The following is a 27214-nucleotide window of genomic DNA, read 5'->3' as shown; positions in this document are numbered from 1 at the left end:
AGTGCCAAGAGGAAAACTCATAGCTCTGAGTGCCTCCAAAAAGAAACTGGAGAGAGCATACACTAGCAACTTGACAGCAAACCTGAAAACCCTACAACAAAAGAAGCAAATACACCCAAGAGGAGTAGAAGGCAGGAAATAATCAAACTTAGGACTGAAATCAACCAAGTAGAAACAAAAAGAACTATACAAAGAATCAACAAAACCAGGAGCTGGTTCTTTGAGAAAATCAACAAGATAGAGAAACCTTTAGCCAGACTAACCAGAGGGCACAGAGACAGTGTCAAAATTTAAAAAAAAAAAAAAAAAAAATCAGAAATGAAAAGGGAGACATCACAAAAACTGAGGAAATTCAAAACATCATCAAATCCTACTACAAAGCCTATACTCAACAAACTGGAAAATCTGGATGAAATGGACAGTTTCTAGACAGATACCAGGTACCAAAGTTAAATCAGGATCAGATAAATACTCAATAAGATTTTCGCAAACTGAATCCAAGAACACAATCCATCAAAACAATCATCCATCATGGTCAAGTAGGCTTCATCCCAGGGATGCAGGGATGGCTCCATATATGGAAATCCATATAGTATGAGCTCACTGATGAGCGGATATTAGTCCAAAAGCTCGGAATACCCAAGATACAATTCACAGACTACATGAAGCTCAAGAAGAATGCCAAAGTGCAGGTGCTTCAGTCCTTCTTAGAATGGGGAACAAAAGTACTCACAGGAAGAAATATAGAGACAAAGTGTGGAGCAGAGACTGAAGGAAAGGCCATCCAGAGACTGTCACACCTGGGGATCCAATCCATATATAGCCACAATATTGCTGATGCCAAGAAGTGCATGCTGACAGGAGCCTGATATAGCTGTGTCTGGAGAGGCTCTGTGAGAGCATGACAAATACAGAGGCAAATGCTCGCAGCCAACCACTAAACTGAGATCAGGGTCCCCAGTAGAGGAGTTAGAGAAAAGCCTGAAGGAGCTGAAGGGGTTTTCAACCCCATAAGAACAACGATATCAACCAACCAGACCCCTCAGAGCTACCCAGGGACTAAACCACCATTCAAAGAGTTCACAGGGATGGACCTATGTCTCCAGCCGCATATGTAACAGATGCCTTGTCGGGCATCAATGGGAGAAGAGGCCCTTGCTCCTGTCAAGGCCTGATGCCCCAGTGTAGGGGAATGTCTGGGCGGGGAGGTAGGAGTGAGGGAGTGAGTGAGTGGGTGGGTGGGTGGGTGAGCACCCTCATAGAAACAAGGGGAGATAGGTTTCTGGAGGGGAAACTGAGAAAGGGGATAACATTGAAACGTAAATAAAAAAATATCCAATTAAAAAAAAAGAAAAAAGATAAAGACATATGGATGACTAACAAAATCTGTCGAAGTCAGAAAGCCATCTGATACTGGGAACAACAGATCTATACTTGCTGTTATATGTCTAGGATGGATCTCTCAGTTTATGACAAAATATTATTGCCCTTGACCCATCAGAATGGTTTGTTACTGAGTGGGTCATGAAACAGAATACACGTGTCAGCCCCTCATGGAACTTAACGGCTGAGGCACTATCCTTCCATCTTTACTGCTCTTAGGATGAACTTGCAAGTACAGTCTAGGATTTCCAAATATAGGGTCAAGAAGTAGAAATTCCGACTATCCTGCTAATTGACCTGCTAATTTCATATATGTAACCATTTAGCTTTTGTTAAACAACTGATTATGCTCCTGTAGAGATCAACCACAACTTCTATCCTATCTTTGCTAAGCTGCAAACAAGTAGAAGTCTCATGTACAACAGGACAATTGGATTAGTTTACTGCAGTCCAGACCCAAGGCACTCTGAATCGCCTGGTATTATAGCTAGGACCTTCACTAAACTGCTACACTCAAAAGTCTCCCTATGAACTCTTCTTTGTTCTGTGTTTTTCCTCGTACTCCTACGCCAGCTTCCCCAGGAGGAGGTGAAGAGCATCTAGCATCACTAAGGTCGGGTGTATCCCAGGTTGGCCTCAAACTTGCTGTAAAGCCAAAGATGGCCTGATCCTCCTGCCTCTACCCCTCTAGTGCTTAGATCACAGGCATGTCCCACCACGCCCACTACTGTCGTTACGGGAATGAATCTAGGTATGATAGGCAAGCATTCTACCAACTCAACTACCTTTCTAGAAGCACAATCTTTTTTTTCCCAGATTTATTCATCTTTATTTTCTGTGTATTAGTGTTTACCTCCATGTAAGAATGTGAAGCATGTGAATGTAGAGCCCAGGAAGGCCACAAGGGTGTCAGATCCCCTGGAACTGGAATTACAGGCATGTAATATATGAAACACACCATGAGAGTATTGGGAACGAACCAAGGTCTTCAACAAAGCAACAAGTGCTGTTAACTGCTGAGCCATCTCTCCAGCCCCCAGCACAATCATTATTTAAGAGTAAAATCCGGCCAGAGGTGGCAGCATATTCCTGTAGTGAGAACACTCAGGAAGAGATCAGAGAATCAGAAGTTCAAGCCATCCTCAGCTACAGCAAGTTTGAAGTCAGGTTAGTTGATGTGAAACCTTGCTCAGTATGAAAAGAAAAAGTGACAATGTGACGGATAAACCATAACATATATACAGCCATGCACATAAACAGTAGTCAAGTCCCAATGGTTTGGGTGCAAACTGGTTTGTTTTCTGGTTCTAATGATCAAATGGCAGGTTTTTGTGCATGCTAAACATGTGTTCTTAGGGTATCTCTAGCCCAGTTTTGTTTTTAGTAACAATTGTGAAGTTCTAAAATATGCTGTGCTCTTTAAAATGCTCAGCTCACCAAAACAACAGATCAGCTTCTAAATAGAAAAACATGGAGAAAACTAATCAAACTGAGAACCATAATCCCAACCAAACACAAATTAACTAACAGGGGCTTTTTTTTTTCTTTAATAGCCTTTATCTTATAAACTCACACACTAAATTAAAGTCAGAATCAGTAAGCAAAAACAAACACAAACAAACAAAAAAAAAAACCCACTAATCAGAGTTGATCAAAATAAAGTAAAGTAAATTAGAGTAAAGTAAATTAGAGTATTACTTACGATAAAAGAAAGGAACGAACTCCACTGTGAGAGAAGCCGGTTTGTATTTCTGTCTGCTCTTTTCCACAGAACTAAGGATTCGTCTATCATTAGAAAAGAAGTCAGTAACAAATTACAACATGAGCAAGTAGAGATGGCACAATTTAAAAAACAATTATAAACAAATTCAACATTCTGATTTTGGTTTATATGCTGAACAAAAACATCTAAAGGACTCGTGCAATGCTCAAAATAAGTTAAAACAGTAACTTAGGTGCTTACCAAGTAGTCAAGTGAATTTTTTAAAATAACTGGAGAATTTTTTAAATAAATCTTTTTATTTTTGATCTCATAAATTATGTTTTTCTTTTATTATGTATACAGTGTCCTGCATGCACGCATGCCTGCAGGCCAGAAGAGGGTACCATATCTCATCACAGATGATTGTGAACCACCATATGGTGGCTGGGAATTAAACTCTGAACCTCTGGAAAAGCAGTGAGTGCTCTTAACCTCTGAGCCATCTCTCCAGCCCCAAAATGCTTTTTATTATATACACTGTGATAGCTAAGTTAAGTCTCCAAATATTTAGGAATTTAAAAATAAGCCAGCATTTTAATTTAAATCTACAGGAAAATGTGCATAGTAGTTCTGGCCAAGTAATAGCTCCTGGAGACTGCAGGAGCTAGTGACTGACCTGTGTGTTACTGAGATTTTAGTCAGCTATAATGCGTCTAGATCTTTAAGTTCCCTCATTTTTAGGATGCAGATCCAGTGTCGGATGGGATTATTTTTTAATGAAAATTCCAGGAGTTTTCATGAATATTTTCTATAAACTTTAACAAGGCTAATACAAAGTGTATATATGCTTCTACTGAGACCATTTCAATTAAAAATAATTGCTTAGACAGCCATGGTGATAAAGAGATTGAAGAATAAAGTCTATTGAAAACTATAATACTTTCAACTAGTGGAATGGTAAAAAAATAAAATAAAAACACAGGAATTTTTATCATTACCTAAAAATTGTATATTTTAATAATAATAAATGGAAAATATCTGAAACTACCTATAAATTTTGCACATCTACAGACTACAGATATACGTGTACACAATTTCCTAATAAAAAGGTCTGACTTGGGATTTTGCTTGGTGCTTTCTCACAATTAGGTTTGGACTAAGCATTCATAGCCTAATTACTATGTTCAGACAAAGAAACTGAAATCTGAATCCCTTAATTTGCCATTTGCCACTAAAGTGGCTCTATTACTGAAGGATTTTTTTTTTGGCATATTAAACAAAATATAAAGACAGCTTCAAGCATAGTTCCTGGTGAAACACCATATGCACTTATTAACTGTTACTACTTTAATGCATGCTCTCTTCTTTCTGTGGCCACCTTATATATGCACATCTTATATCAAATGATATATGACAGACATCATGCTATTTAAAATTTCTCTTTGTTCTAGATTTCAAAAACTGTGTGTGTTTTTAACAAACCTCTTTACTCAATTTGCTTTAGTTTGATATCAGAACTACTATTTTATATAGCTTCTCTTCTTTTACCACATTTAAATTCTTTTGCTCTGATTTCTTAAGGGTTTCTTTAAAAGCTTTTGTCATGTTCAGACTGACAGTTCTTTATCTACTTTGGTGACTAAAAAGAAAAGATCAACGTCACTGTTTCAAACAGTACATTTCTTTAGATCTTCACTGCTGAGTACAACAGGAAGAAAAGAGAGGGGGGGACAGAAGTGGGAAAGAGACACAAGTCCCCTCACAGAATCTCTATTATACAAATCAAAATAGAGGAAAACTGAGTTGTTAGAAGCTGAAATGATAAATTACTTTTCTAGTAATGACGAAGAGTCATGTGCCCTTCTGCATCCCTAGAGTCTTGAGAGGTACAGAGGCAAGAAGCAGTCGTGGTCCTGCTTGCCAAACTACTGCTATTACAACAGTCCTTGAATTCACATGGCAGAGCTGAATATGGTCCCTCTGTGGTAGTTGGGGACACATAATCACTTTTCACCAATAGTAAATTCTGAATGAAAACGATATGCTGTATAGCATGACCCCCAAAAAAAAAAAAAAAAGAAAAAGAAAACAGATTTAAATTGCCAATGTGAGAGTTTTACCATTTTCTTTCCACTTTCTCACGCTAACTAACAACATGAGATGTTGACTGTCCTGTGCACTTGACTGACTAGAATTAATAGGGGTTTCTATCTACACACACAGACAAATGAAACTTTTTTCAGAAATGTGAACATTATGAGGAGATGCTGCTGCAATTAAGAGCATGTAATACTAGTCCTGAGGTCTGGGGTTCAAGTCTATGTGTGGTCTGTGTGTGGGGCTCTAGGCCCAGGGGATCCAAAGCCTCTTACTCCTGAGGGCATGCACACCTGCACACAGTAAAAATAACTTTTAAATTTTTTCCTTAAAAATAAGACAGATGGCATGAACAAGAAATACACCTTTGTTATTCTAAGGTCTTTATTTAGTACTACAGATAATTTAGTCTATCCTGAGAAAAGCAAAAATCTTTATGGCAGGAAAAGTGAAAAAGAAGTTATCCCTAGAAAAAGAGAGATATTAAAGTTTAGTGGACGGGCCCAGGACCTACTCAGGACCTTCCCATTACTACTTAGACAAAATGTCTTGACACAATGTGAGTAATTTCATTAGCCTGGAAGATGCTTTTAGATGCGATGACTTGGTACATTTGTGAACTCTGAGTAAAGCATATATTTTTCATGAGATGAGTGACAGAAGACAAAAACAAAAAACAAACAAAACCTTCAGCATCAGAAACTTCTGTCTTGGGGTTTCATCAGCAGTTCTGGCTTTCCCAAGCGTCACCCTGTCACTCTTCAGACTGAAGCTGTTCCTCAGGTTCGCTCTGATCTATCTCAAGCCTGCTCACCTACATGTCAGACTTGGACTTGTCAGGCTCCCTGCTGTGTGAGCTAATTTTATGAATATTAAATGCTTTCTTGCTCTCTGGCCATTTTGGTGGCTGCTCTTGGTTAGAGGGCTGTCTGTCCCCACACTTAAGGCAGAATGATGAGAGCCCCAAAGAGGAAATTGTCTCAGGAGGAAGTCAACTCTAGATCTAACGTGTCAAGAAAAGTGGAAAGTAGGCGCTAGAATACAAGCAGACTAAAGATGGTCAGACAGAACAAAACAAAATTACCCAGCTTTCAGGAACTCGAATATAATAGCATGCATATTAGCCAAAACTGGTGTCCATCACTACAGTGGCAGTAATACTGAATTGGGGACAGCAGGAAGAAACTGCCACAGAATACACTGTATTACAGTGTATATACAGTGTGTATACACTGGCCCTCACTGACCCAGGTGCTTCTGATATTACTAGAAGGATGCCAGAACAGACTGGTAAGAAGTAAACCAGGAAAAGGTTTTCTTTGACAAAACTAGACAGAACTTGTTTTTAAAAACAATTTTAAAAAAATTCAAATTCCTATAGACATAATATCTTATATATTCATTGATGCTGTTTCTGGAGAACTTTAACTTATACAATCAACTTTTTCAAAATACAAAGTTAAAAAAAAAATGAAGGGGCTAAAGTGATGCCTTAGCAATAAATAACACATGCTGCTCTTCCAAAGGACTGATACTCAATTCCAGGCACCCAAATTGTGGCTCACCATTGTCTACAACTCCAGTTAAGGAGATCCAATGCCCTCTTCTGGCCTCTGCAAACACTGTATGTGGTACATAGACATCTGTGCAAGTAAAGCATAAAACTTTTTAAATGTAACTTTTAAGAAAGTATAAGGACAAGATTCTTCTGTTAAATAACTAAAGTACAAGTTATTGAAGGTTTCCAGTGATTGTGAACTTGACAAGATATAAAAATACCCTGAAGACAAATCTCTGGGCTAGATTAGGATCAGATGAAAGACCTACCTTAAATACCAGACTGAAGAAAGGGAGTGAGCACTAGAATTTTCTCTCTCTGTGTCCTGACTGCAGACCCGGTGTGACTACCTACCTCAAGCTCCTCCATCATGGTTCACCTGCCATGATGACTGTACCCTGAAGCCCAAACCCAAACTCCACTGGGTTTAGTTTGAATCCAAATGAACCTGTCCCGGCCAGGCAGTGGGAGCAAATGCCTTTAATCCCATCACTCAGGACAAGATGGCCTTAACTATGTAGCTAAAAATGAGCTTGAACTTCTGATCCTCCTGCCTCTACCTTCTCAAGTGCCAAAATATGTTCTGTTAATAAAATACATCATATAGAATATATGAGGTGTGCTATCACAGTCTGTATAAATGTTGTTATAAACTCTTCAACATCATGTAACAGTAGCTATTCAAAGTGCAAGTACAGGGGCTCAGCAGATAAAGTGCTTGCTGTGCAAGTAGAAGGATCTGAGTTCCATCACCATTGCACACACAGTAGAGAGAAACAAGATGTCCTATAACCTCCACATGTGAACCAGAGGTACACAAAGGTAAACTGTCATACTGTGCCTGTAACCCTAGCAGTGGAAAGGAGGACACATGAAGGTCCCTAGAGCTTGCTGCTTAAACAGTAAGAACCTGTCTCAAAAAATAAGGTGGTGCATGCCTCTTGATCTCTTTGGGTTAAATAAGGTGGTGCATGCCTCTTGATCTCTTTTAGTTAAATGTCTATGAAGCAGTTCCAAACCAGACAAGGATACAAAGTAAGACTCTGCCTCAAAAATTAAATTAAAGTAGGGAAGTATCTGAGAAAGACACTAAGTAAGCTACAGTGGTTACCAATCTCCAAGGATTAACCTGCTCCCACCTCCCAGTGCTGGATTTATAAGCACATTCTGCGAACCTAACCTTTTTATGTGGATTCTGTAGACCAAACTTAAGTTCTCATGCTTGTACAACGATAACTGAGTCATCTCCCCAACATTCCATATGTGGATCTTCTATGTATCTTTCCATATTCCTTTCATAGAAAGATACTCTTTTAAGAATCACATACAGAAGACTCGAAAAACCCACAAATGTATGGCATGCAAGGTTCTGTTCTGTTTATGTATAATGTGTGCATGATGGATGTGTCACACATGTGGGAATGAAGTCACATACAGTGTGCATAAAGGTCAAAAAACACACTTGGGCATCGATTTGGTTTTGAATTTTTTTAGAGATAGGATCTCTCTGTTGGTCTTCTACTGTATGTGCCAGGTTAGCTCATCTGCAAATCTCCCAGATTTCCCTGTCTCCACTTTTCATTTCTACATAGGAATACTATGATTACAGATATTTCTGCTCTCATATCCTGATTTTACATAAATTCCAGGGATCTAAACACAGGTCTTCATACATTTGTGGCAAGTGCTATACCCACTAAGAGCACACTGAGCCATCTTCTCAAACCAACACTCAGTTTAAACATTATGGCCAAACTGGTGGTGCGTGCCTATAATTTCAGCACTCCAGAGGTTACTGGTTCTCTCTAACCTGGTCTATATATCAAGTTCCAAATCAGTCAAGGCTACATAGTAAGACTCAATCTGAGTATTATCATTTATAAGACGTACCCTGAAATTCTATGTCTCCAATTTCTATAAGGATCATACAAGCTTTCACAGAAGGCCAATGCATGAATCACAAATTCTTCAATAGACGTCTGATCAGCCATTTCCTTCTCCTTTTTTTTGCTTTTTAACTGAGAATAAAATTAAACGTAAAATTAAAGACATGTTTCATTAATCAGCTTACATTAAATCATTTTTATTAACATACGCCTAACTTCCCCTTTGAGTCCTTAAAAGTTATTTAATCATATATACTAGATGTATTTTCTAAATTATTAAGTTCTTCCTAGAGTAAGTTTAAATTAGCCAAACATCTTTGGAAATCATGTTTTTCAGTAAGATATATTACATAAGATGATTCATACACAAAATGAGACATTGTGTCATTTTAAAAACTACAAAAAATGTTAAAATAATGCATTAATAGCTACTTGCCGGGGGTTGGAGAGATGGCTCAGTGGTTAAGAGCACTAACTGCTCTTCCAGAGGTCCTGAGTTCGAATCCCAGCAACCACATAGTGGCTCACAACCATCTATAATGAGATCTGATGCCCTTCTGGCGTGTCTGAAGACAGCTACAATGTACTTATATATAAATAAATAAATCTTTAAAAAAAAATAGCTACTTGCCTACTTTTAAAAAATATAAGATTTGGGACTGGAGCAATGGCTCAGTGATTAAGAGACTGACTGCTCTTCCAGAGAACCCGGGTTCAATTCTCAGTACCCACATAGCAGCTCACTGTCTATAACTCCAGGTCTAAGGGAGTCAATATCCTCATACAGACAAAACTCCAATGTACATGAAATAAAAAGAAATAAATCATTAAAAAAAAAGAAAATATAAGATTTATAAAATGACCTACTGCCCTATTAATTGTAACTGTCTTTACAATTACTACCTTCTTTGAAAACACTTAGCAAGTTTAATTACAATACTAAAAAACTTTTAAAAAAGTAAATCCTTATCAGTGTCAGTAAGACAACGAAGAGGAATGTAGTCACACCTACTTGCTGAATATACAGTGTTGTCATGGTAATGACATGATTAATATAAGAGCAAGTCCCAATTTCTTCTACATTTGATAAATTCCTAGGAGATAAAAAGAGTAACATTTATTATGTATGCACAATATGCTTCTAGTGTATTCAGCGTGGACTTCTAAGAACAGATGCTGGCAAATGAAACATCACTGATACTAAAGCAAGAAATGATGCTTACGGTACTGCCACTATACGAGACATATACCATTACTGTTTTCACTCTGCCTCTGAATTGTAGTTCCCTTTTTCTGACTTACATCATGTTTTGTAAACTGTATCAGAGGTCCATGACACAAAGGGCATGGCTTATCATCTTTAAATATTCTAATACTACATCCTGTTTTGAGAGCCCATAGTTCCTGAGCTGGGACACATACTGTGATAATTTATGACACAATTATCTCTTGGCTTTATTGTTAAAAGTTAAGCTTAGGGGTTGGGGATTTAGCTCAGTGGTAGAGCGCTTGCCTAGCAAGCACAAGGCCCTGGGTTCGGTCCTCAGCTCTGGAAAAAAATAATAATAATAATAAAAAAAAATTTAAAAAAAAAGTTAAGCTTATTAGTTTTCTGGTCTGAGACACTGACCTAGAAGATAATTATATCTTGAAATCCAGTAGATGCTCACAGAACAGGAAAAAATAACAGACTTCACTACTTAAGAAATTAAATTAGCATGACATCTTAGCTGTTTATCCCTTTCTCTAATACAAGAACATTTTAAATTCTCTGTACAGGGACATCTGGCCCAGTGGTTATGAACACATGCTGATCTTTCACAGAATCTGAGTTTAGTTCCCAGCACCCGCATCACCTAGCTCACTACCACCTGTAACTCTAGCTTCAGAGGATGACATCCTCATCTGGCTTCTGCAAGTACCTGTCATATGTATAGACACATACACACATATTTTTTTAGTGCATTCTTTTATTGGATGCATATAATTTTAAAAAGTGTTTTTAAAGTCTGAAGTCTGCACACAGTTCACAGTGCACTGATTATACCTAGTAAGCACACGGAAACTCTTCACTCAGCGCCATCAGCCATGGAAACTTTCATTTTCACCTGTTCACTTTTGTAAGACAAAAGTAGAAAATGGAGCAAACACTGGCAAGGATGTTCAAACCTCCAAGCAGGTGGGAATTTAAATTACAATACTCTGGAAAATAGTCTGGCTGTTTCTCAAGAGATTAAAAATTCAACATCCTTGGGGCTGGCAAGATGGCACAAAGGGTAAAGGCATCTATCTGCCAGCAAGCATGACCAACCTGAAATGAAATCTTTTATTCTTATTCTTAACAGATCTAACATATAGTTTATTCAATATACCAAACATATACTGGCTAACTATAGCTTAAATACAAGTGAAATGAATTACAGTGCTATTGTGGTTTTGGTTTTCTGAGTTCTTTTTTCTTTTGTATGTAAGACTGTTTTGCCTGCATATACATCTGGGTACTACCAGCATGTCCAGAGTCCTCAGAGGCCAGAAGGAGTCACAACCCCTACAACTGGAGTTAGAGATGGTTGTGAGCCACCATTCAGGTTCTAGGAGATTAGCCTAGGCACTCTGAAAGAGCAGGCATACACACACTGAGCCACCTCTGAGGCCAGGAAAGACAACAACGCTGTCAGAGAATACAGGGAAAGACCTAAGGGCTCCTCGGCTTACAAATGAAAAACTAAAAGCATAATTCATTGGGGAAAAAAAGACTCATTAAAATTAAAAACTTCTATGCCTCAAAACACAGTATTAAAAGAATAAAAAGACTGGCCCGCTGTGGTAGCTCATGCCTTTAATACTAGCACTCAGTAGGCAGAGGCAGGTGGATCTCTGAGTTCAAGGCCAACCCAAATTCTAGGACAGCCAAGGATACACAGAGAAACTCTGTCATGAAAAACAAAAACAACAAAATGTACCAATCACCTGAAAAAAACCTGTGCATCAAAACATTCACAGACCAGTAAAAATAAAAACAATCCAATTTTAAAACTGGGCAAAACTCTGGAAGGTGAGAGACCCTCAGGACTCAATGGAGGTGACCAACAGTGGGAGAGGAAACTCGAAGAGTCCACCTTCAATAGATAGGCGATGCCTTAAGTGGAGGGACAGGGTTACCAACCCACAGTCAGAACTTCTGACCCAGAATTGTTCCTGTCTAAAAGAACTACAGAGACAAAAATGGAGAAGAGACTGAAGGTAAAGCTGTCCAGTGACCAGTCCAACTTGGGATCCATCTCATGGAGGGACACCAAGACCTGACACTATTACTGATGCTATGGTGTGCTTATGGACAGGAGCCTAGCATGACTGTTCTCTGAAAGCTACCCTAGCAGCAGCTGACTGAGACAGACACAGATACTTATACCCAACCAATGGACTAAAGTCAGGGACCCCTGTGGTTGAATTAGGAGAAGGACTGAAAAAGCTGAAAGGGAGGGTGGCCCCATAGGAAGACCAGCAGTCTTAACTAACCCAGACTCCTAGAAGCTCCCACAGGCCGGTCCAAAGACCCCACTGCATATATGCAAGAGAAACTTAAGGTCCCAGGGAAGGGGGATTTCTAAGGGGAAGCACCCTTTCAGAGGCAAGGGGGAGGAGGAATGGGATGAGGAACTGTGGGGGAGGGGACCAGGAATGTAAATAAGTAAAATAATTGTTAAAATAAAAAATGGGCAAAACTTATATAGATGATTCACAAAAACATTATGACAGTCTCAAAAATAAAAAAATAAAAAGAGGTGGTTTTTTTTTTATCATTAAGGAAAAACAACGAAACACTATACACCTATTGCAACAGCCAAAATCTGAAAGAATGGCATATCAAATACTGAAAAAAAAATGTTCCTCATTCATTGATTGTGGAAATGTTACAACCATGTAACATAGCATTACTGTTACTAGGTATTTTCTACATGGGCTGAAAAATACTCATGTAAAACCTGGACAAGAATGTTTATAACAGCCCCAAACTGGAAGTAACTGGAATGCCCTTCAGCATGGGTGAGTAAGCAAGCAAACTGTGGTACCATGTGAGACAGTATTCAGCAATGAAAAGACACTTAGGCATGCTCAGTTTCTACAACTTTTCTCAAGAAGTTCACACCCATGCGCTCCTGTGTGCCAGCAGCGTCGTCTACTCAGCAAGGCTACTAAGAAACTCTCAAGTGTAAGGTGATGTCTCACCACTACCCCCATCTTTAATCCCAGCACTCTTAAGGCAGCGACAGGTAGATTTCTGTTAAGTTCAGGATGAGTTTAGTCTACCCTGTAAATTCTAGGCCAGATGGACTACATAGTGAGACTATCTTAAAAAAAAAATAAATAAAAGGTTGTGTATGCAAACTTTTATACACACAAGTGTACACATTTACAAATGAAAACCATACAAAAATATTAGTATAATCATATCTTGCTGAAATAAAAGCTTCTGACATGGTCTTTAAAGTTACCTTAATTCCTCAGAAAAATTGGACATTGAACTGCCTGAGGATCCAGCTATACCTCTCTTGGGCATATACCCAAAAGATGCCCCAACATATAAAAAAGACACGTGCTCCACTATGTTCATCGCAGCCTTATTTATAATAGCCAGAAGCTGGAAAGAACCCAGATGCCCTTCAACAGAGGAACGGATACAGAAAATGTGGTACATCTACACAATGGAATATTACTCAGCTATCAAAAACAATGACCTTATGAAATTCGTAGGCAAATGGTCGGAACTGGAAAATATCATCCTGAGTGAGGTAACCCAATCACAGAAAAACACACAAGGTATGCACTCATTGATAAGTGGCTATTAGCCCAAATGCTTGAATTACCCTAGATCCCTAGAACAAATGAAACTCAAGACGGATGATCAAAATGTGAATGCTTCACTCCTTCTTTAAAAGGGGAACAAGAATACCCTTGGCAGGGAATAGAGAGGCAAAGATTAAAACAGACACAGAAGGAACACCCATTCAGAGCCTGCCCCACATGTGGCCCATGCATATACAGTCATCCAATTAGACAAGATGGATGAAGCAAAGAAGTGCAGGCTGACAGGAGCCGGATGTAGATCTCTCCCGAGAGACACAGCCAGAATACAGCAAACACAGAGGCGTATGCCAGCAGCAAACCACTGAATTGAGAACAGGACCCCCGTTGAAGGAATCAGAGAAAGAACTGGAAGAGTTTGAAGGGGCTCGAGACCCCATAGGTACCCATGGGGTCCCCATAGGTACAACAATGCCAAGCAACCAGAGCTTCCAGGGACTAAGCCACTACCTAAAGACTAAACATGGACTGACCCTGGACTCTGACCTCATAGGTAGCAATAAATATCCTAGTAAGACCACCAGTGGAAGGGGAAGCCCTAGGTCCTGCTAAGACTGAACCCCCAGTGAACTAGATTGTTGGGGGGAGGGCGGCAAGAGGGGGAGGAGGGGGAGGGGAACGCCCATAAAGAAGGGGAGGGGGAAGGGGGATGTTTGTCCGGAAACCGGGAAAGGAAATAACACTCGAAATGTATATAAGAAATACTCAAGTTAATTAAAAAAAAAAAAAGTTACCTTAAGTTTATTCTTTTTTTTAAACAATGATTTTACTACACTTCTCAAGATTTATTTTTGTGTATACATGTACATTGTACTGGTCCTTGTGTGCCATAAAGGACAAAACTGTAGGGAGCCGGTTCTCTTTCCACCATACGGGTCCAGAAGACTCAACTCAGGTCACCAGGTTTGGTTGCAGGTGCCTTTACCCACTGAGCCATCTTGATAGCACACATTTAAAATTCTTGCCTGAGTATCTCTACAGTTAGGTACAGTAATTACGAAGCTTTTCAGTGTGTAAAACAATCATGCTATAAAAGATATACACATTCTTAAAGAGCCATACAAACAAATATCACTAGCAAGTATTACTATTATTATTTTGGAAATAACTGTGCTGAAATTTTACTTTATATCAGATACCTGCAAAGAATAATGAAGAATTTGACAAGCAGAATTGACAATGCTTGCTGCTGTTCCTCTAATCCATCTGCTGTTTTCTGAACACAATGTAGCAGCTGGATCCTCAGAACCTGCAGAATATTATCAGGAAGCAGAGATATTCCTGGAGGCATATCATCTACCCTGTAAAATATGGGCAAGTGTTGGAACTTAAGACATATAAACAAACAGATGAATGAATGAATGAATGAATGAATGAATGCAATAAAAAATGTTAAGTGTGGATAACTGAAGTAAAAGCAATCCTGTGGAGGACTCTGTCTTCCACTTGTAAACCCTGGTACTATGTTGAGCAGCTAGTGTCAGAAACTAAGTAAATTGCAGACCACCAAGAGGGTAGTAGCTCACCGAAGTAAAGAAGAGCCATGTATAATACTGCCCAGCAACACAGCTATGATCACAGAGCAATATTTGTCCTGAGAACATGGTCATGCAGAGAGTACAGAGACTGTTAGCATGGCTGCTCTACTTGTAATATGTCAATAAAATCCTTTTGCCAAAAATGAACAATCTTGCCCACTGATGATAAATGAGTGTTTCTACATACCTTGTAGGCAGCTTTTCAAAGTCAACATCTAAAAACTGTTCATAACTTAAAACAAAATTGTCCAACCACAGTCTCAGGTAATCTGGATCTTTCTGAAATGAAAAGATCATCACATACTAAATTTACTTATCAGAAAAAGCAATGCTTTTATATCTACATAACTACCTAACATGGAAATAACACTTGTTTGAGGCAATCAAATTTCAACATGTAATTTAGGAGTTTAGTACTTAATCATTAAACATCACAGCTTAAGCACTGATCTAAGACAAAGGGATCACTAGCCAAGTTGATTCCATAAAATAAAAGCATTTCACTAGAATTTAGAAACTTTTTTTAAAGATTTATTTATTTTATGTATGCGAGTACACTGCCACTGTCTTCATGCACACCGGAAGAGGGCATCGGATCCCATTACAGATGGATGTGAGCCACCATGTGGTTGCTGGGAATTGAACTCAGGACCATCTGGAAGAGCAGTCAGTGCTCTTAACCTCTGAGCCATCTCTCCAGCCCTAGAATTTAGAATCTTAAAGAATGTTCCCAAAACACACAGCAACTGCTGATCTTTGGGGGTCTGTTTTCTACTACTATATCAAAATCAGATTATAAATTACCACCATCTATAACTTCACCAGAGAAATCAGAAGAAAGAAATATTTTAAGGAATGAATAGCATCTATAAGAAATTCTCTAAGACATTACTTGTTTTTTTATGTTTGAAACTAGGTCATGTATCTATTCATTAGGGATAAAGCTCCGAAACTATAAGTAACTGGGGCTCTCATTAGATTCTTTATAAAAAGCAGAGGGATACTTCTTGGTAAAAGTGAGACATAAAACAGTCACACAACACTATAAAAATTTAATGTATTTCTCTTCATGTTTTATTTAGCAACTCTCTGGTATCTGGTTCAAATTCTATACCAACACTGTAGCACTGATCTACATTCTAAGCCCTCACTTAGACTCTAAAGGTCAGTACTACCAAGCAAGTATAGAATTCTCAGGAAACTCAATAATTACAAAGAAGATACTTCATTTAAGAAATATCTGTTATTACCTGGAACAACAGGCATTTTTAACCTATTATCTTATTTATACCTTAAACTATCCAGGATGGGTTTAGTTTTCCTAATTTTACAGGTTACAAAAGGATATGTAACTTGCCCAAAGTCATAATCGAGAAACTGAAAGTGCTACAAGGATACATGAATCCAACAGTCCCCATTCTACTATACCACACTGGCTGTAAACCATGCATGGGGACAGGATGGAAATTTAGTAGGTTAAAAAAAAGAAAAGAATGGGTTCAGTCAAGATCTATCAAGTTTAGGCTATAAAAAGTTAATACACAAAATAATCATATCTCATTCAGCCTAGAAGAATCTGTAGGTGAATTACACTTTACCACCAAAGGCCATAGAAAGAAAGATCCTTACATCAGAAACAATAGTGATTATGTTATTTCTCCTCAGTGTAAAACAATAAATATGCAACTACTTGGAGCTCTCTTTAGCAGACTTTCTAACAGAGCAGCCTGTTAACCTCTTAGTCATTCTCGTGATTAAGTTCAGCATGCTGAAACACTACAGCATGGCCTTATCTCCCTTATTTGTACATTTACAAACACGATACAAAAATGTAGTGAGGATTCCAAAAGTGCTAGGGCCACTTCAATGTCACCCAGACTTAAGTTCCAGTATCAGGAGGCAAAGGCTAGAGAACTTTATTGTTTGAGGCCAGTTTGGTCTAATACTGAGTTCCAGGAAAACCAGGGTTACAAAGTGAGTCCCTATCTAAAAAAATAACACAATTTTAAAAAATAAAATTAAAATCAAAAAGTTGACATACCAATAAAATAAAAAGATGTCAACTACGGAATATCAACAATAATCAAGATCTATGACCTGATTATCATAGACATTTTCTGAAATTAAAAGTAGCCTAATATCTGAATCTCAATGTACTCATACAAAACTACTCAGTAACTGCATTAATATATTCTAACAGTCACAGACATGCAATACTGCAAACAGCACCAGGGGATTTAGAGAAAAAAGAAGGCCAGTATTAATTATACTGACTTATGAGTCAAAGTGATTCTATGTAAAAGCATACATACACATCTTAGCTCCAGAATCTAAAGCAATGGAGAAAATTCAGTCCTACTATTAAAATAAGCAACAAGTGGTGGCCTTAACTCCAATATGGAGTATACACTGGAGTTACTAAACAATTTAAATATAAAAGAGAGAGCAAGTAGCAGAATTAGTAGAGCATCCTTATTGACTGTCGAATATGAAAAGCTGACCTCGTTGTCTTGTCATAATAAAGAACAAACTCTGATACTCTCTCGAGATTTAAAAAAAAAAAAAAAGCCCTTGGTCCTGTGAAGGCGCTCAGTTTCCCCAGTGTAGGGGAATGCCAGGGTCAACACCCTGGTGGGAGTGGGAACATCTTCATAGAAGCAGGGGGAGGTGGGGAAGAGGGATGGGAGAAGGAGGGAAAGCCAATAACATTTGAAATGTAAATACATAAAATATCCAATAAAAAAGATTTTATAAAAGAAAAATTATACAAAAATAAAAATTTTCAAGAGCACAGAGCCAAAAGAAATAGGGCGGCCTGGGTTGGTGAGAGAGGAAAGGAATACAAACACGGCAATGTAATTCTCTGGAGGTGGATTGGAGCAGCGACCACTTAGTTTTTAGAATTGCCACGAACTGCTGCTAGGCCCTTTCTTCCCTTTCCTGAAATCTTTCTTGTAGAACTTGTAGATTGTTTTAACAATCTCTGTCAGCTTTGTGAGGGGTATGTGTTGACAGTGTCTTCTGAATTCAGTGTCAAGAGAAGTCACAATTGGAGGTGATGATGTATATCTCAAGGTCCTGGCTCAAGAGTGAGTGCATAAGTACCTAAGTTTTTAAGTTACTGAGATAAGCTAAGCATACATGTTACACATAGGAAGGATAACTGTGATCAAGAAAGCAGACTGACACAGAATGGAGTTTTGGTCACAATTCATACTTTACAGTAAAAGGTTTTTAAAGGGAGTATGGTGTTGAAGGCTTTGGGATTTGTTTTTGGCTTCTTGAATCAGGGTCTATGTAGCTCTGACTAACCTGTAACTAACTCTCTATGGAGATCAGGCTGGCCTTGAACTTGGGAGATCTGCCTGCCTTTGCTTGGCTTACAGAGCTATCACTCCCAGGGAGTAAACCTGCCCCATAATTTCACAGTAAAGGAAACTGCTCTAAGGGCAAATCCACATGCAGATACAATAACTGTCAAAGCTTTATTTCTAGCAGGACAATAGTGGTGCACATCTTCAATGCCCACAACCCAGGAGGCAGAAGCAAGAGGATCTTGAGTTCAAGCCCAGCCTGGTCTACAGAGTGAGTTTCAGCACAGCCAAAGCTACCCAGAGAAATCCTGTCTCAAACAAACAAGCAAACAAAAAAGCTTTATCTCTAAAATTGCAGCTTCAAGGAGCTGTCACAAGTTGGTTTCTGGGATGTCTAACTTATATGCAAAAATCTTAATCAGAATAGGGGTCCCTATCTTGTAAATAGTATTGTTATGGAAACGTTTACAATTATTCAACTTATGGAATAGTAAGTTTCTTGTGTGTTATACATACATACATGTTTAATTCTCTAGAATTACAGATGGATTTTTGGAAATCTGAAACTGTTATAATGTTCTAGATGGCAAAGTGCTGCCATACCCAGAACCAATATTTTTGACCAATTGATAAAAACAAAAAAAGTCAAGAGTAAACCTTTTACATGGTAAAAGCAGCATGGTAACAAATTCAAGTCTAAATTTAATCAAGTAAAATAAAATGGGAGAACAAGCAGCTTATAGCTCAACTGCTTAGCATTCATGGGGCCTGGATTCAATCCCTAATATAATTATATAAAGAACTTGTATTTTTGTTTTTTTTTTTGTTTTTTTTGTTTTTTTTTGAGCTGGGGACCGAACCCAGGGCTTTGCGCTTCCTAGGTAAGCGCTCTACCACTGAGCTAAATCCCCAGCCCCAAGAACTTGTATTTTTAACATCTTTCATTATCACTCTTTTTGAATGCTTTTACTGACACTACCAATAACCTTTGAAAAATGAATCCAACAGATACTCCACAATGTTTGGGGGATTATTCTTAGAGAGGGACAGGGAGACAGAGACAGGAAAACAGACAGAAAGGATATGTGTATGCCCAAGCATCCATATAAAGTTCAGATAATAACCAGGGGTGACGGTCCTTACCTTCCACCTCATCTGAGGCAGGGTCTCTTGTTCACCACTGAGCACACTCAGGCTAGCTGGTCCATAGGCTTCCAGAATTCTCCTGTCTCACTGTAGACTAACTAGGATTACAGATGTCACTACTGCAGCAGGTACCTGACCACATCAGAACTCTAGCTCTTAGACTTCTAAACAAGCACTTTAGTTACTGAGCTCCTCAAGCCCTAATTTTTGGTTTTGTTATGGAACTCAGAATTCCCCTGTCTCAGCCTCCTGAGTACTAGAAGTACGTAAGTGCACCACCACACCCAGGCTTCCAAATGCTTGCCTCAAGAGTTATGGTGCATTCTGCTGGACTACTCCCTGCTCCATAATATCAGTCTACTTCCTGAGGAACCAATACTCCTAGTTCTCCCACTCAAACTCCTGAACATGCATTTTGTTTGTTAAAGGAATGGTTAACACTGGACTTCTCTCTAATCCTAAGTAAAAGTCTAGGGCTTCCAGATTTTTGCCCTTTTCCTTATATACCTGTAATTTCCAATATAACTCTCAAATATTTATTTTTAAGAAAGACCCCCCCCCTTTTGAACTCCATATCTACATACGAAGTACTTGAATGTCCCTCAGGGACTGAAAAGTCAGAATGCTTACCTGAAAACCTAGTGATCTTGTACTAGCTAACTTTGTGAATAAACTGCCAAAGTATCAGTTCCCAAAACTTGGTTACTCTTCAAACTCTTTGTAACTAAGCATATGCTACAAAGACCAAGTGCTACATCCACTACCAACTACCAGGCAAATTTAGATAATCAATGGAATAACAAAAAAAAAAAAAGAACTGAATCTACCTGCTTCTGCATTCTGAATGCACAGATTAAAGGCATGCACCATGCCCAGCCCAACAATAAAATAAATTTTATGCCACCTTAACTTTATTTCAGATTATTGCGTGATGAACACAAACCAAGCTATATAGGTAATAGTCATTTCCTAAAGACAAACCTTCAGGTCTACTGATAATAAAATATTCATTTCTTTTTTTTTTAAAGATTTATTTATTTATTATATATAAGTACACTGTAGCTGTCTTCAGACACACCAGAAGAGGGCATCGGATCTCATTACAGATGGTTGTGAGCCACCATGTGGTTGCTGGGAATTGAACTCATGACCTCTGGAAGAGCAGTCGGGTGCTCTTAACCGCTGAGCCATCTCTCCAGCCCAAAATATTCATTTCTTACTTTCACATCTAATGTCCTAAAAAAACATTAAAAGCCACCAGTACAATTTTTCAAAATCGGTATAAAAGAGGCATATGATTTTTTTTAATCTAAATAAAACAGGACTAAATAAAAGCAAAACTTTTATTCTGAAAAAGAACTTTACTGTGAGCTCACTGCAAAACTATCTGTTTTAGTCATAGTCCAGATTTAGAAGGACAAAGGGCAACAGCAGGAAATGAAGCATCACCAAGGTCCAAAGCAAACTTGGTTTAAAGTTGGGGAAAATAAAAATTCACATCATTATTCAAGATAAATAAGCACTAAGCTTGAAGGCCAATCTTTTGAAAGTTAAGATATTAGCCCAACTTCATTACCACCAAAAAGAGAAAAACTGTCTTTGGCTGTAAATATATAAAGGCCAATGAAAATTATGATACAAAAATACTAATAACTGCATTTTCTTACTGTTAATATACTTGTAAATAAACTCATTTTTTTCCTCAACAACTTTGAGAGGTAAATAAAATTGTCTTTATTTCTCCCATTTGGCAGGTGAGGAAATAGAAATGTAAAGAACCCAATGCCCTGATTTGAGGTCCTTAAGAGGAAAAGCAAAACTAGAACTAAATTTTGGATCCACTAATTTCTATTAGCTCCAATAAATTTTTTCAATGTAATCTGAATCTCAACAATAACAGAAAAACACAGAACATCTCTACAGCACCAGTGCTTTCGAGGACGAGGCAGGAATGCCAAGAGTTCTAGCCGAGCGGGAGCACTTGCTGGTCTGTAAAAGGCCAGGACTCAATTCCCAAGGCCTAAATGATTAGTCACAACCATCCACACCTCCAGTTCCAGGGAATCCAATAACGTCTTCCGCCTTCCACAGCACCAAGCACACACTTAGTATGCATGCATGCATGTAGCCAAAACATTCACACATAAAATAAATTTAAAAAATTTTAAGAGTTCTATGCCAGCCTGGGATTAATGAGACTCTGTCTAAAACACAAAATAACTAATGAACCCTGCCTTTCAACCTAGACTGCACTTTCCAAAATGTCACCTTCCTGTCACTGTGATAATTTGTGCCAGCAAGAACAAAAATGCACTCAAACATTTTATTTGTTTGAGTGGTTTGCCTCTGTGTATGTCTGTGTACCACATGTATGTCTGATGCCCAAGAAGGCCAGAAGAGATCACGGAATCTCTTGGGACTGGAGTAACAGACATTTGTGAGCTTCATGTGATTCTGGGAATCCAACCCAGATCTCCTGAAGAGCAGCCACTCTCAACCACTGAGCTATCTCTTCTACCCCCAAATAAACTTAAATCTTACTCAAGAATTTGAGCGCTCAACTTCTCATTTACATACCCTAGCAACTAGCTGCCCCATACCTACATGTCTGGTAGAAATGCATCTTAGTCAAGCCTGATAGTGCATGTCCATAATCCCAGCTACTTAGGAGGTTCAGACATAAAGAGGTCAAAGTTCAAGACCTTGCCTAGGCTACAGAATGAGTTCAAGACTCCGCTGGGCAATTTGGTAAGACACTACTGAAAATAATAAAATGTAAAAGGGCTAAGGATAGGATACAGTTCAGAAGTAGAGATGTGCCTACTATCTGCAGGGCCCTAGGTTCAATCAGTAACACTAAAAATATAGGAAGGAAGGAAGGAAGGAAGGAAGGAAGGAAGGAAGGAAGGAAGGAGGGAGGGAGGGAGGGAGGGAGGGAGGGAGGGAGGGAGGCAGGCAGGCAGGCAGGCAGGCAGGCAGGCAGGCAAGGAAAGGGCAGTAGTTAGAAGCAGGGAGAAGGCACAAATATATAAATTCCCAAAAGATGCTTAATAATTAAACTGGCATAGTTATATAAAACTTACCTCTTTTTCTTTCTGTCTTAAGATTAAGCAAAGAAATGTCAGAAGACACTAAACAGTTGTCATTTGACTGTCTACTCTTAAATACATCCAGAGAAGTAGTTGCCAACTAATACAGTAAAATTAGATAGTAGATTAGGGCTGTTCAAATTTAATGTTTAACTTTTAAGAGCTTTCAAAATATAATGCCCTGTCAATGAAATCCTTGACCCTGGGTGGGGATGACTATTTGAAAGCAAGGAAGTTCGGACTACACATCATTTGAAACAGTGGTCAGTCAGCTCAACTACTACCATCAATCCCAGAGAACAGGAGTATGTTCCTTCTTATCATCCTTCCTATACAATAACTATTACATAAAGCTAACAAAATTGTAATTAAACCTTCCCAGAAGGACAAGGTAAGAAAAGATAGGCCTGAAATATTTTGTAGCAAAACAAACTGTACACCACAAAGTGAGGGGAGATAAGATAGACAGACAGATATCAGCCTGCCTTGATTATTTCATGCACACATGTATTAAAAATTAGAACACACTCCATAAACACTTATTAATTTAAGGAAAAAAACTATTACACTTTTGAAGATGGGAGAGGGGTATAAGATGAGGAGCAGTCAGAGGGTGGGCAGTGGGAAGTAGGGGAGGGAAATAAAGACTGGATTATGAAAAAAATTAAAGAATAAAAAAAATTCAGAAAAAAATTACCAAGTGTTTTAAATGTTCAATTTAATGTATGAGGATTCACCTGCTAAAATAGAAACTTCTCAGAAGACTTTAATCTCTAGTATTCAGCCTTACAACTAAACTCAGATCAATTATTCATATTATAGTCCACAGCATTCTTTCTACAAAGCAGTATAAAGCAAGGGTACCTTTACTAAACTTTCCAACTACTCAGTGGCCATGTCAAACATTACAAGAGTGGCCTGCTAACAACACACTGAGATACATGTCCCATCAGTGGCAAATAGGAAAGATGTCTTAACTTCTTTGCCATAAAAACAGACTTTCCTGATCTTCAAGTATTTCTTCTGTGACTAGGTATGTAAACAATGTTTTGTGTACACACACAAAAAAAAAAAAAAAAAAAAACAAGTAGGACAGCAAAATGGTAAACACTTTAAATTTTAATCATTAAAAAAAACCTGGTACTCCAAAAAAACTGGTCATTTTGTTAATCAAGTCATTGTTCTGCAAATTGACAAAAAGAATCAAACATTATGCAACGTGACTATCTTTTCAGGAACTGTCATCAATAAATGGTGAAAAGTCATTTCCCTATCATCCTAACAAAAAAATGCCAGTACATTACAGAAGCGTGAAACCCTCATAAACAGGTAGCCACTGCATTTATGAATCACTATAGTCTTTCATGACCAATGAGAACCCTAGATTCATTAGCAAAATCCAGATTGTGGAAAACTCTAGTCAAAAACTGCTTTCTACCACAAATAAATAGCAAAGGAAAGTATAGTAAAGGAGAACCTATAAGGTATTACATATTCATTCAATAAGATACAGTACATATCCATTTGTTTAAATATTTAATTATGCAGTGAGAAAATAAAATCTTATGAGATTAGAGAAGAGTGAATATAAATACATCTTTTAAAATTTAAAGAATTATTCTAGTGTGCTGTTTTTTCTTTTCTTTAATTCACTTCCAGGTTTTGTGCACTGGTGCTCTGCCTGCGTGCATGTCTGTGTGAAGGTGTCAGATCTGGGAGTTACAGAGAGTTGTGAGCTGCCACAAGGATGGTGGGATTTGATCCTGCGTTCTGTGGAAGAGCAGTCAGTGCTCTCAGTCACTGAGCTACCGCTCCAGCACCTACTCTAATAGTTAAGACATTTTACAGACATCAGATATGTATTTTACAGATAAACTTTTAAATATCTATAGGCAACATCAATTGTGTGGAATTTGATTTAAAAACATTCAGTAGAGATGGGGAACCTGGAAAGTTATAGAAACACTAGGGTATACACTGATCATTGTTGAACTAAGTGACAAATAAAAGTTTATTATGAATCCAAGCTCATGCATATTCAAAGTTCCCATAATAAAAGTTTTTAAGGACAAGAACTAAAAGAGTTTATATAATAATTCACATTATGAAAAAGCAAAACCAAAACAAAGCTACTTATCTCTCAAAGGTCAAAATCAAAAGAAGAATAAGACTAAGACTAAGAGTAAGCAGCAGCTAAAAAGAAGGCTCAGTGATTTGGAGCACTGGTTGCTCTTCCAGAGGACCCAGGTGCAATTCCCAGCACACAACTGTTCATAATTTCAGTCCCGGGAAATCCAATGCCTTCTTCTAGAGTTCAAGGTCAGCATGATCTACAGAGCAAAGTTCCAGTACAGCCAGGGCTACCTAGAGAAACTGTCTCTAAAAATAAAACAAACAAACAAAAAACAAAAAATATCTAAACACTGAGTTAGTTTAACAAGCATCCTCCCTAAACAGGGTCACAAAAGAAAACAGGAGAGCCAAAACTGGACCTCACAATTACAAGCCACAAATCTAGGAATCTCTCAGAACTCAGATGCAGAAAACATTTTTAAAACATCTGACAAGTCTTCAAATTGTATGAAAACTCATCAAAAGTATAGATCATAAAGCAAAGAGACCTTAAGATGTGACCAGTGTTGATAAGGAAGTCCTGTTTTGAGGAACTAGTAGAGAAGGAGCAAAAGCACAGCAGATAGAAAGTCCAGAGACCAGTCATGTATTAGCATCCTCCGAAGGGAGATGAGCTGAACTTGTGAGCTATATGCTTGGTAGCTACCTGATTCAAGTGTAGAAGTTATTCTCTAACAGGTTTATTATCCATGAACTGGTAAAGTATTAAAAAAAAAATCACAATTTAAGCAACTACTTTTTGAAAGATCACAAAATTAAATCTTAACAGCAAACATGGTTTAATTTTAATCATAAAAATCATTATCTTCTGTCCATAAAGAGAGGCTCCAAAATTTGACAGTAGGGATACAGTACTTGCCTAGCATACTCAAGGCCCTGAATTCTATTCCCAGTACCATAAAGAGAGAGAGAGGGAGAGGAAGGGGAGAGAGAAAGAATTCATGACAAAAGATTTCATGTTTATATTCAGTAAGATAAATTTTAAAAATTCAGTATGTATTAATAACATACTATCTTTTCAATATATACTGTCATTTAATCTACCTAGGAAAAACCATAAGTAAAACAACATAATCTCATTCTGAAAATGGTGAAAATTAATAAGTTTAATATTTTTTTAACAAGTCACTTTCAAATTACTGGACATTCATACTAAAATTTCATTTCAACTTTTGGCTAACATATTAGTGACTATTTTCAAGTGTCTAGATGAAACAGATTCCTTTTTTATTGGAAGGGGTGTTTATTTTTAAATTTCACATTTACATTTCAAGTCGTGTGCACGTTTGTGTAGATATGCATGTGCAGATATACACTTTAACAGTCACAACTGTCAAACCAGGGAGTCAAGGGAAATATAGTGAAAAGATGACTTCTTACAGGGTAATTGTTGTTTAATTAGCTGAGTGATATTTCAGAAACAAATCTGAATATATAATGCAAAACTATAGGCTGTGATCTGTGAACATAACCACATTGACCAAAGTTAACCAGCAGACTGACTAGGAATGGTTCTCTGACCACTGCCATATCTTCAAAGTCCTAACATAAATCCTAACTTGAGAACCAAGTTCCTACAGCCTTCTCAGTGGCCTAAAATCAAACTCACATGAAAGAAGGCAAAGAAATTTATTTCCAAATGGCAAAATGGTTTAAAACATGGGACCTGCATCAGATACTTCTGAACTCCAAATTCACACCTACACCAGTTGTCACAAATAAAAGGATAATTACAATAACCACCTCACCAGACTCTAGTTAGTATCAAATGAGGTAATGCTAGTAGGTGCTAACATGTTAATCCCATAATAACCACCTCAATCAATAACCTTCAAAAAAAATTTAAAAGGTTGATGAAAAAAAGTTTAATGGCCACACAAAATTATCTTTACCCCCCAATTGAGGGAAGAAAAAATAGCATAAAAATAAAATATTTGAGGCAGGAAAGATGGCTCAATGGGTAAAACACCTGCCTGGAACTCCTGCTGACCTAAATTCAATCCTAGGAGCCTATGTAAATGTGAAGAGGGACAACCAAACCCACGGCACTGTCCTGACCTCTATAAAGTACCAAGGCACCCATGTGGTCCCCACACAATATGAGTTTTATTTTTCTTTTATAGGCACAGTCTACCTATATAAATTTTGAGATCATTAAAGATATGTCAAAGAAAACTTTGTAAGTTTTTAATAGCAGGCCAATATTGTCAACATACTCAGATCTGAAAAAAAAAATGTTTTTTTAAAAAATTAATTTACTTCTCTCGCATGTTTTTTAAATTCAAGATAGAGAGGTGTTTGGGGTTTTGTTTTCAGATAGGGTCTTTCTATGCAGCCCCGGCTATTGCCGAGGATAGACTCGAACTCAAGTAACTCCACCTGCCCCTGCCTCTCCAGTTCTAGGACTCTGTTCTGGGACTAAAGATATGTGCCACCACACCTGCCAATTCAGGATTATCAATGTGAACAAACACACTACACATTAAGGTCATAATGCTGGAC

The 27214-nt window shown here is 37.9% G+C and overlaps 1 protein-coding gene across 8 annotated transcripts in view; it reads right to left on the bottom strand.

Annotated features, from left to right (window-relative positions):
• Nbeal1 (neurobeachin-like 1) overlaps positions 1-27214 on the bottom strand; it is a 168607-nt gene that overhangs the window by 140097 nt on the left and 1296 nt on the right. For 7 of the 8 annotated variants that reach the window (XR_010055002.1, XM_039084849.2, XM_039084852.2 and 4 more), the window contains 5 exons: positions 15218-15309; positions 14632-14793; positions 9639-9720; positions 8631-8758; positions 3086-3168 (listed from right to left, as the gene is read on the bottom strand). Coding sequence is in view for 7 of the 8 variants with exons in the window: in XM_039084849.2 (XP_038940777.1) it covers positions 3086-3168; positions 8631-8758; positions 9639-9720; positions 14632-14793; positions 15218-15309 (547 nt within the window). In the remaining variant the exon portion in view is untranslated. Of the gene's footprint in view, positions 1-3085; positions 3169-8630; positions 8759-9638; positions 9721-14631; positions 14794-15217; positions 15310-27214 lie in introns of those variants that run through there. The other variant, XM_039084853.2, reaches the window with a different exon arrangement.

Source organism: Rattus norvegicus, chromosome 9 (assembly GCF_036323735.1).
Source record: "Rattus norvegicus strain BN/NHsdMcwi chromosome 9, GRCr8, whole genome shotgun sequence".
NCBI lineage: Eukaryota > Metazoa > Chordata > Mammalia > Rodentia > Muridae > Rattus > Rattus norvegicus.
Note: the sequence above shows the minus strand (reverse complement) of the source record. Positions and strands in the feature narration are given on the sequence as shown.